An 11849-nucleotide genomic window follows, 5' to 3' on the forward strand; every position below is an offset into this window, starting at 1 on the left:
AGTGTTACAAGCATAAAGAAGATCTGTAAAGTTGCAAAGACTAAAGTCTCAAATCCAAAGAGATATTCTTGATATTCTTTATTAATCATTAGGTAATTTACATGAAATGTTAATCATTAGGTAATTTACATGAAATGTTAATCATTAGGTAATTTACATGAAATGTTAATCATTAGGTAATTTACATGAAATGTTAATCATTAGGTAATGTTTAATACATTTATTAGTAAACATTAACAAGCACATTATTTCACATTTCTAGATATGTGAATATATATGAACTAATGATTCGTTAAGCATTACATAATGTTTGTTAATTATTTATTAATGAAAGCTATTATAAAGTGTTACCAGAAAGGTAGAGCTCAAAAAGCGTATTGAAATGAAGATGATGGAGATATTTGTTCAATGTGCTTTTGCAATGTGTTTACGGCTCCGTTGTCTTGTGACACATAGTGTGATACAGGGAGAGAAGGGAAAAGGGGAAGACAAGAAACAGAAAACCTCTGAACCACTTCTGCATTGAGTTTCATCACAGAGCAGTTCTATCACATGACACATTATAAAGTGTTCGAGTGGTTTGACAGGGATGTGTTGAGGGTTGTTGCTGGCCATTGCTTACTGGTCCAGGCCAAAACACTCAACCCACATCCTCTGATAATCTGGATTCTAGATATGGATTGGGTCTCCCTGCATTAATGTAAGTGTATGGAAGTTTATTGCACATTGCCCATTTTATTAATCAGCAGAAGCGGACTGTAAGTCTGACTGCTTAAAATAATACTTAGCATTAGAGAGTGTTAGTTGATTCAGATCACTAACCCTACGTATGAACAATAGCAACAGTGATGCTTGACTAAACAGTTTAATTCTCAAAGGTTTTCTTGAAGCTCTTCATCAGTTCGACTGCCGTTCTCTCAGGTTAATGTATAGATCAGTGTGGTCTGCCGTGCGAGTCGAGCGTGAAGCTTTGACTGCAGCTGCAGTAGCGAAGAGAAGCATCAGAGCCGCCAGTCCAACACCGCCGAACATCAGCGCACGCTCCATCACATCCACACGCACGCCACCTGAAGATCAACACACGGAGACGGTCACAGCTGCCATTCTCACAGCCGTACTTTATTCATCATTCGATAGTAACAAACCTTTCATCAGCTGAGAATCAAACTGAAATTGTGCTCAATTGCACTCAACTATACATTTATTCATATATTTGTGACCCTGGACCACAAAACCAGTCTTAAGTGTCAATTTTTCTGAATAAATAAGCTTTCCATTGATGTATGGTTTGTTAGGATAGGACAATATTTGGCCGAGATACAACTTTTTGAAAATCTGGAATAGGGTGCAAAAAAAAAATCAAAATATTGAGAAAATCGCCTTTAAAGTTGTCCAGATGAAGTCCTTAGCAATGCATATTACTAATCAAAAATTGAGTTTTGATATATTTACGGTAGGAAATTTACAAAATATCTTCATGGAACATGATCTTTACTTAATACCCTAATGATTTTTGGCATAAAAGAAAAATCTATTATTTTGACCCATACAATGTTTTTTTGGCTATTGCTACAAATATACCCCAGTGACTTAAGACTGGTTTTGTGCTCCAGGGTCACATATATATATTATGTAAACAAACTTTTATTTTGGATGCGATTAATCGTTTGACAGCCCTACTACATGGACAGTAACGCCGATTATAAAAGGTACTAGTATCACTGTGAAGTGTAATCTACTAAGTTCAATGTAAACTTTAATGTATAACTAGCGCTGTAAAACAATATTTGCCGTCTTTCAAATATCTGAAGGTGTGGCTGATCAGTTGCAAACAAACTATGCGAGTGACCTGCGAAGCATCTTAAAGACTCTGTTTGAGGTCATGGCTACAAAATCCGACCAAGGGGACAATGAACAGCCCAAGAAAGGTTAGTAGTCACACTTCTGAAATACAGATGCTGTAACCGCGTGCTTTTATCGCTCGATGTCAGACGTCATCGGTTTAATGTGCTGTTTGATATGCACCTCAGGTCCATGTCTGGGCAGTGCTGTACTGGAAGACTGTGCTCTCTGTCAAGAGACCATCTCTTCATCAGAGCTCGCTGCCAAAGCCCGAGAGGGACAGTTTGAAGGTTAGTTCAGTACACCACCTATATGCTCACAATATGAAGAGCCTTTTTATTTTGATATACATGATACGACTCCGTTCCAAAACCTAGGCTGCCTCTGAAATTACATAGTCTGTTGACTTGGCACTTTTTTTTTTTGAACAAGAACGTACTTTGTGACTGTTAAAAACTGTGTGACTATGTAGAATGAAAGTGTGTAGGTTACCCATCTTTTATGAATCCTCACCCATGGCCATATGGGATAAAGTATTCTTTGTATGCGCATTTCTCACCAGAAATAGTTGGTCATCCGGGTACTTTTCGCCTACTGTTTTTTGAAGCTGTGAATTAGATCATACTGATTGTCACTTGATCTCTAAATGCTCTGTATTATAGGGAAGTAGGCAAATTTGGATTCAGCCCTAGCAAGCTGCCTATCTAGACAATGTAAAGCGTCATAGTCTTGCTCTATATACATAACTTTTTTCAAAAAGTTTTAAGATACACCATATAGCCAAAGCATGTGAACAGGTTTGTCTATTTCAGGACAAATCCTAATGAGAATGGACTACTTGCACTGAGCCTCGTGACGCACTTCTGTTTTGTAATAATACTGCCTGGTTATTTCCGGTTCTGTATATTTTCAATGTGCTGCAATCATTTAGTTGACTTAAATACTTATTAATATGAGAGTCCACGGGATGATTTCAAAATCCGGACATTTCAGAGACAGGAGAAGAGATATTGTGATGATTATTGTGAACAGAAATTTCCAAACTCGACAGAACTTTGTTTTAATCCAACACAAGCCGATATGAGAAAGCGGTGGCTGGTAAACATACAGGATAGGGATATGCCGGTATCAAATTCTCATGTTGCGATTAATTGCTAATGCTTTTATCACGGTATACGGTATTATCACGGTATTGAAATTTAGTTTTAAAAAAAGTGCTGTCATAATACAGTATAACAGGTTTAATAACATTTTTCTTATAACAATAATAACTGAACATTTAAATGCAATAAAGCAATACAGAAAAATGTATAAAGTAAAAAATTTTACACAGATTAAAGTGCAAAAGAACTATAAAGACCAATAGGTATCACTTTACAATAAGACCTCATTAGTTAACCTTAGTTAATGCATTAACATTCACAATGAGCAATAGCTACATTTGCTACAGAAGTTATTAATCCTTGTTTAAAAAATACAAGTCTTAGTTCATGTTAGCTCATTAAATAACACAGTTGCAACTTTCAATTTTAACAACGTGTTATTAAATATTGGAATACCTAAGATTAATGAATGTTCAGAAGAATTTTTCATTGGCAGTTTATGTTAACTAATGAATTAACTAATGTTAACTAATGAAGCCCTAATGTAAAGTGTGACCGAACAATAAAGAATCAAAACACTTTCAAACAATATCTAGGGCATGTTGTAGTCCAGATTAAAATGTAAAAAAAAGTTTGAAAATAAATAGCCTATTAAGTCTAAATATGTAAGTATTTGGCGCTGTGATGAACATCATAGCAAATACACAAATCTGAATGGCTGTTTAAATCATTTAAACACCTTTCAGAAACAGAAAGTAGTGCAGCTGCTTTGTTTACAGGGTTTCCGGGGTAAAGGCTGCATTTAAATGAATTATTATAATTATTATTATTATTATTTCTGCAGTTTAGCGCCATCTGCTGTCAGAGAGTGAAAGTGCGCTTTCATCCAGAGCGTCTCTCACATGTTCCGCCATGTGCTTCTCGTCCGCGCTTGTTTACATCAGAGTGCGCACGCGTCTTTCACGCAGCATACAGCGGTGTTGTGCATTTTGACCAGTTGATGGGAAAAGTATTCTTAAAATGCATTCAAAATTCGGAATAATTTGTAATATATAATTATTCACGGTATTTAGAAGTGCCCACGATAACAATATCGTGCATATTCATTACCGTGATGTATCACATTACCGAATACCAGCACAAGTCTAATACAGGATTGTTTCACCACCAAGTGTCAGTGCTCTAAACTAGTAATCATGACGCTGCAGTGTGTGCGAGATCTGATGAATAAGATCAGAATGAACCTTTATTTATCTGTATCACTATGTCACTATTCTGTGTCATTTTTCATTCACAGTCATTTTACTGTATTCAATGGCAAAATATGAATAGCCTATTCAAAGTAGTCGAACGTCAACGCGTTACTGTTTCAAATTAATTAAATGTTTAACATTGTTAAATTTAAGGCAGTTACCGCACATTTTAATGCACAAATTGACCATGGTTTTACTACAAATGAAACAAAACCATAGTACAAATTAACCCGAGTTTCGCTACACTATCCTCATATGTTATACCTCGCATCCTCCTATGTTGCCACTTGCCAGTAGACAGCAAAGCAGGGTACTAGGATTCAGAGCAATGCAAATATAAGAAGATAAAACAGACAGTGCTTACAACACCTGACAGACTTTTCTTTCTCTGTTCTTCTTTTAACATCAGACCCTCCTGAATGGGTACCAGATGAGGCCTGCAATTCCTGCGTTGCATGTAAAGCGCCATTTACAGTCATCAGAAGGAAACATCACTGCAGGAGCTGTGGAAAGGTACAGCAATCCATCTTCAAGCCCTTGTCAGAATAGTGCAGTCATTTCCAGGCGTAAAATCCCATTCATTTTAGTAGAGAAACCCTTTTTTAACTTCGAATGCTTTCAAGACAGAGATATAAGCAAATATAAATACACACACATACAGTATATATATTGAAAATATTTACACATATATATATATTTAATATATAAACATGTTTTTCTAAATATATACATGCAAGTGTTTGTATTTATATATACATAATAAATATACACGGTACACACTCATAAATTATGTAAACAAAAACTTTTATTTTGGATGCGATTAATCACGATTAATCGTTTGACCGCACTAAAAGCAAAGCAACAAAATGAACGAAGAATAAATAAACATAGACAACTCAAAGACTGGGGAGCTTAATCTACCACTTCCTCAGAATTAAAACCTTCCTAACTACCGGAAAAAACAACACACACAATCTTCCAGGTCACTTACCTATCCTTCCTATGTAATCGAAGTTCACTAAACAAACAACACTCAGCAACCTGTAATAAAAGAAAAATAAAACACCAACACAAACAACAAGTTTCCTACAGCAGGCCACCATGAAATGCCATCAGCAGCTCTTAAATAGACTAGGTTTCAGGTATTAAAGTTATCAGTCTACACCCCCATCCAATTAGTGAAAAAAAGAGAAAACCGAGCAGGGGCTCGTAACATGATTCCAATCCTAATGAGATTATGTTTTATTGCAGATCTTCTGTTCCCGCTGCTCATCACACTCCGCTCCGTTGCCTAGATACGGTCAGATGAAACCGGTGAGAGTTTGCACTCACTGCTACATGTTCCACGTAACGCCTTTCTACAGCGACAGGACTGGTATCTGACCACACACACACACATAAGCACACTACCATGAGTCTTACTGAGGTTTGAGACTTCAACGAGAACACACGCATACACCATTTTCATCATCATCCAAAAAACTGTAAATAATGCAATCACTTCAAAGTGAAAGAAATGGCCTTGACCAGGGAACAGCGAGAAGGACTGAAATGGACGGTTTGGAAGGACTCAAGCACATAAAGGAAGTACCCCATCGCTATGGGAGCCAAAGTATTTATTTGGGGCTTTGCTTTCGAATAATGAGCTTACTTACAAATTAGCTTTAATCGAGCATGGAACAAGTGGGCTATTCTGTAAAACAGCAAAAATAGCTTGTTAACAGGATTTTGTGTGGCTCCGGAGGTTCTATGGGCTCAGATTTCCAGAGTGAATGTGAACTGTGAGCACATTATTAATATGAGAATAACAAAACTGTGACATCATATATGAAGACAATAATACTAACACCAACTGCACCATCAGCGACACCTTTGTGGCACAATATAGCACAGATGTTTTTTTTTCCCAAATGTTTATAATGCTGCTTTCTGTAAAACAGAGAAGTGATGTTTGGGGATTAGATGAATGGCCAAAAATAGATATGTGTATATATGTATATATATCTCTAATTTCCTCATGCAAATGATTGTGCAACATTTGGATGTTCTTTTCTTTATTTTTGTCTGTAACTTATACTGAACTGTAAAGTAATTGCCTTTTACAGCAGTTTGGGAGCTTTCTGATTTCCCTCTGGTACAAAAGAGCCCCTACCTCATCCCCGTTTACCCCTCTCACACGGTTCCGTCCCGTTACATTATGCCTACACTACAGTCTCAGTCAGTCCTGACTGTCTGCATGTGACCAACCACTACATTCTGTCTGTAAATGTAGAAAGTTTATTGATATTTGAATCTCACGAAATCTGGGTCATATTTTGCTGTAAAATAAGAAATTCAATCAAAAAATCTGTTCATATTTCATAAAGAAAATTAAGCCAATTTTTTGGATCGTTATAGAATATTAATTTTGCATTAATATTAGTATAATTGAGCACCCTCTCAAAAATAAATATTCATATTTTATTTTAAATTGTGAAGTATTTGTACTTTACAGTATACTTGTACTGAATTTAATTTATGCTACTTTAATTTTAAAAATTGTTTTTTTTTAATCAGCCTGAAATAAGCTTCATTTTCTTTATGCAAATATTTCTTTTTATTTCCTATTGAATTTGTGGTAAAATATGACTAGCTTTTGACACTTACCAATTTCAGAATGAAAGATGATGTTCTGTTGGTTTCAGATGTCAATATAATCAGAAAAAAGCTTTAGTTGACTGCTAAACATCTGCTTCTGTAACATCGTCACCTTCCAGAAATCAAACAGGCAAGATTTGTAATTGCTATCGATTTAAGCAAGAGTCGCATAAATGCACTAGGTTTTGCAGTCAAGATGGTCTGAAATTGAGCACATGATATTGTGCTGCAAAACAGTTTTGACCAAAAATCTTCATCTGAAATGGAATATTACAAACACTACTGGCTGGCATAAAATGCACTTTGTATAGCAAATAGAGGAGCATTTGAAATGAGCTACAGCTGGCAAGCAATGGCACATTTGATGATTTATCATGTGTAATGAACCTTGCACCTGATTTCAGATGTTAACTACAGACAAAATTGTTTCTGAGATCTTACATAAGTGGTATTAAACATTCTCTGTAGATACTGTTTTCCAACTCTAAAAATCTGATCGACACTGAAATAGTCATTTATGTTCATGTCATACATTTTATTTATTAATCAGTTCAGAACGCATTCCTTTTTGCCAAAGTTGTTGTTGTTGTAAATCCTTGGCGCCACATATAACAGGTTTCTAGTAAGATAAAGGTCTAATACCTTTGCATGCATCTTGTGAAGCAACATTGATTGATTTGAGTGTGACCGGTTCTAGCAATATTGTAAGATACACACACACACACGTGAGGCAGTTTGATTCTGCTGGTTGATGGTTAATACTTTACCTCTTTCTGTCTCATTACCTTTGACCAAGTGTTAAATCTATCTCATCATTCCTGTTCTCAAATCTTCGCTCTCATCATACTGCTGCATTTACAGGACATTCACAACAATGTCTTCAGATATACAGCTTTAAAACACACTGCAATTCTGCAAAGCAAACTGAGATTTTTGTGTTCCAGGATATTTGCGTTATACATATTCAAAGGTTGATGTTGATGAATGGCAGGGTACAGCTGCATTTTGTTAAAAAGGTAATTTGATGATCTCCAGATGTACTACTTTTACCACAGTGGGGTTGTTATAATAAGATTGAAAAGTACCTCTTGATAGGGCTGGGTATCGAGTTCGATATTTTTTAGGCACCGACCGAATTGCCTCGATACCATCGAGTATCGAAAAACGTCTCGTCGTTCGGTACCAAATTTCGATACCTAAGGGGTTAATCTCATCAGCGTCAGTGAGCCAATAAGCCTGCAGCACTAGCCGGTGTAGTGCCGAAATTTGAACCCTGCCAGATTATGCACCCCCTAGTATTGGTAGGTTTAGGAGTAGGTGTGGGGGAGGGGTTAGGATTAGGGGTGGGGTTAGGAGTAGGCAATCACTATTTTAGCTTTATTAAAACTATTTTGCACTGATTTATTGTGTTGGGTACATTTTGTTCCTTTGTGCAGTGGCTCAGGAGATGAGTCTTTGAGTTTGTATAAACATCAACAAGCTGAAAAATAAAACCAAAGTTTTTTTTTTAGATAATGTAATCTTGTTAAAATTGATTTCATAAAATTGGTATCGAAAAAAAGTATCGTTCAGGAACCGGTATCGAAGTCAAGGTATCGGTATCGATATCGAACATTTTTGAACGATACCCAGCCCTACCTCTTGTTTGCTTTGCCTTTGCTCATCTGTAGTCAGCTGACCTGCTAGAGGTCTACACCTGACACTGACACTATGCCACTAGAAATACTGCAGATATAGCTTTAGGATTACTGCTGGGTAGATATGATATAGTGTTGTATACAGATTTTCATTGTTATTTTAGCGGTACGATCAAGTAGACATTTGCCGAACGGATCAATTCTGTCATTTTTTTTGTTGCTTCCTGTTTTGATAGCATGACTGTTCCTCAGGAATGATTGATTGATTGTACATCGGCATGATACTGAGGGACTGATTGTATTTTGGTTTGAAGTGAGACGGTGTAGGACTGGGAATCAGCCAAATGTCCAACGCTTCCTCGGACGGCAGACTCAACTTCCAGCCTGTTGTGTTGATAACTGTTTCTGATTTGTGCCCTCTTATGATTCTCATTCTCTCTTTTTTTTTTTTTGCCTTGTTTTTTTTGTATTAATTGAAAATGAGTCCTTGAAGTTATACAGATGTTTTATTTTACAGAGTACAAAAATAATGTAATTATATATGTACAAAATTTCTTTTTCTGTATAAAGAGAATCACAATGAGAGAATTTACTCTATTTATTCAAAGCTTGTTCTTATTTTGTAATGGCCGGTTCAGTCTAATAAGATGTAAAGAAGAACTTTTCGAATTATTTATGTCATGCAATGAAAGTAATAAATGACGTTTTCTTTACATAACTGGAGCTCTCTGCAATTTGTTTTCTTGTATCTTAGTTTTCTGAGTACAAATGGTGTCACAAGATGCATTGCCTTATTCTGCAGTACAGAGTACACATTGAGATCACATGCCCAATTTTTGTTGGACTAAGTGCTGAAATCATTATTGAGCTTTCATTAATACACAGCGTTAGGAAGGTTACTTTGGAAATGTAATAAGTTATAGATTACAAGTTACCCTATTTAAGGAAGGTGAAATAGAATGATTTTAATTCATTATTGCTAATTATTTAATAATTAACAAACATTAATAGCTATGATACTGTTATTGAAATCAAATCTTTGCATAGCTATGACAGGAAACACTGGCATCTAAAAATGTCTTAAAAAAAAAAAAAGTCAATCTTAAAAAAACAAAGCATATACATAAACCCAAATAGGAAATAAAAAAGTGATCAAATAAGCATGTGTCCTAAACTCCTGAAACACTGGTGTCTCATATTTTAGAGCAGTCAATGAAATTTGGGAAAGAAATCAATCAAATCTGTATGTGTGTGTGTGAAAATATTCAGATGTAACCCCCCTTTGTTATTGTTAACATTTTCAAAAGTAACTAATTTAATTACACACTTTCTCAGAAACTGTAACCGATTGCAGTTACATTTATTTTGTTACTCCATTCTGTTTACTCCCTAACACTGTTAATACACTATAACCAGAACTAATAAAGAGGCAGGATATATTTTTGTTGAATAAATGGGTGCGTTTACCAGGACATGTAATTTTGCTCATTTAATTTTAACCAACAATATCAGTACAGAGGATAATTCAGGCAGTTCTTAGTAGCTGTAAAGAAAGTCATTTGTTTGCCACCAAGAGGAACATCCTGACACTTTAATGAAGATGCAGAACCTGCTGCCTAATGAGAAAAAGCTGGATTCAGTAGGATTTTAACCTTTCAAAACAAAAAGGACAAAGCCAACTCAACCAAGAAATGACATGAAATAATCAACATCCTTGAATGATCCAGAGTCCTTTTGAAAATTTAAGGAGTTTCCATATCTGTGCAACCAAAATTTTAACTTGTTTAATTTTTTAAATATATATTTTTGCTTTAATTTATATATTTCAATATTTTGAGTTACATACATATAAACTTCTGAGGGTATAAACACTTATACATTCTTTTTACACTTTTACGGGTCAGTAAGATGTTTTAAATTCAGCAAGGAAAGGAGCAAATTGATGAAAAATCATTTAAAGATACAATTTATAGATACAAATAATCATTTATAGATACAAAAGTATCTGTTTTTTGTTATTGTTTTGTTTTTTTAAATTCATCCCAAAAATCCTGACCTTTCCACAAATATGTTAAATCACAAGAATAAATTACATTTTTAAATAGAAAACAGTTATTTTAAATTGCAATCATACATCAGAATAAGTCTGTTTTACTGTATTTGAGATCAAATAAATGCAGTGTTGATGAGCATAAGAGATCTTTCTGACCACGTCTGTATAGTAGTATACATAACTTGTTCATATTCCTTTTTTGAGCCTCATGAAAAATGCAATGCACACAGCTCAGTAGGTGTTTGGAGTCATTATATGAGGCGCTCTTGTGCATTAGTGCTGATCATGAAGGGCTTTTCCTCTCTTCTAGGTGCCTCTTAACACCAGCAGTTGTCAAGGGGACCTTTCTGAGATGTGCATCAAATCAATTTGCCTGAGATCCCCAGAGTCCAAAAAACATTTCCTCCATTTGCAGATGATGTAAACACACAAACTGCAGCACTATGTACTCCCACACTCATAGATGCCACATACTCCATCATCGGGTCCCGGAAGCAGCAGATGATGGAGATGCTGGAGGTGAGGATGACGACCATACACATCTAAATCAGTGATTGCTCTTTGAGTTCTGCTTTGCTCCAGGGGATGTGTCTGCCCAGTGCCCAGTGTGTGTGTGTATGAGAAGGTCATACAGAGCAAGGCTCTCCTGAGCATCGGTCTCTCAGCTGTTGATCATGAATAAACCACTAATGAAAGAGATGCACACTTTTGGGGAGCAGGAGACCTGTAACCAGTCGAGTCCCAGCAAGAAACCTACACCGGTGAGTCTGTAGCCAAATTCCTTGTAATATAGCGACATACAGTAGCTACCGGTTGTGACTGAAAGCATTGAAGCTTGTGTTGAGCTCACCAGAGGTATCTGCATTTGAGAACGGCTCTAAAAATACCCGCGCCTCCTGCAGCGAGACACTGAACAGACGCGATGACGCGCCCGTTTTGCTGCAGTGATGCCGCTGAGGAATAAACCTGTATTCAACAGTGGATCAGAAAACAGAAATACAAGGCAGCTTACAGAAGAGGACAATGGTCCGTGATAAAACCGCAGCGCAGAATTTGTTATGAGCGATTGTACGTTTTTAGAAAAAGCGATAAGACGCGCTCATTACCAGTTGCTTTTATAGGCTACGTGCTTCGGTTAACTTAGCAACAACGCAGATTGCGCAGCGATTTACGAAAAGTATATTTTTGTTATTTTTAAACACGTTTTGCTATCTATCTATCTATCTATCTATCTATCTATCTGTCTGTCTAACAGTTTAATATCTATCTGTCTGTCTATCTATCTATCTATCTATCTATCTGTCTGTCTAACAGTTTAATATCT

The 11849-nt window shown here is 36.0% G+C and overlaps 2 protein-coding genes across 4 annotated transcripts in view; both read left to right on the forward strand.

Moving 5' to 3' along the window:
• zfyve28 (zinc finger, FYVE domain containing 28) overlaps positions 1 to 10953 on the forward strand; it is a 27816-nt gene extending 16863 nt beyond the window's left edge. For 2 of the 3 annotated variants that reach the window (XM_016526789.1, XM_016526798.1), the window contains exons 11-15: positions 1812 to 1928; positions 2031 to 2132; positions 4608 to 4711; positions 5450 to 5512; positions 10836 to 10953. In XM_016526789.1, the coding sequence (XP_016382275.1) occupies positions 1812 to 1928; positions 2031 to 2132; positions 4608 to 4711; positions 5450 to 5512; positions 10836 to 10949 (500 nt within the window). In that variant the 3' untranslated portion in view covers positions 10950 to 10953. Of the gene's footprint in view, positions 1 to 1811; positions 1929 to 2030; positions 2133 to 4607; positions 4712 to 5449; positions 6197 to 10835 lie in introns of those variants that run through there. The other variant, XM_016526806.1, reaches the window with a different exon arrangement.
• Positions 10954 to 11189: 236 nt separating this feature from the next.
• The window catches only part of nt5c1ab (5'-nucleotidase, cytosolic IAb), a 4319-nt gene continuing 3659 nt past the window's right edge, over positions 11190 to 11849 (forward strand). Inside the window, exon 1 of the mRNA XM_016526816.1 lies at positions 11190 to 11286. Coding sequence (XP_016382302.1) covers positions 11200 to 11286 — 87 coding nt within the window. The 5' untranslated portion in view covers positions 11190 to 11199. The remainder of the gene's footprint in view (positions 11287 to 11849) is intronic.

This window comes from Sinocyclocheilus rhinocerous, unplaced genomic scaffold, assembly GCF_001515625.1.
Source record: "Sinocyclocheilus rhinocerous isolate Xijiao unplaced genomic scaffold, SAMN03320098_v1.1 scaffold343, whole genome shotgun sequence".
Taxonomy (NCBI): Eukaryota; Metazoa; Chordata; class Actinopteri; order Cypriniformes; family Cyprinidae; genus Sinocyclocheilus; species Sinocyclocheilus rhinocerous.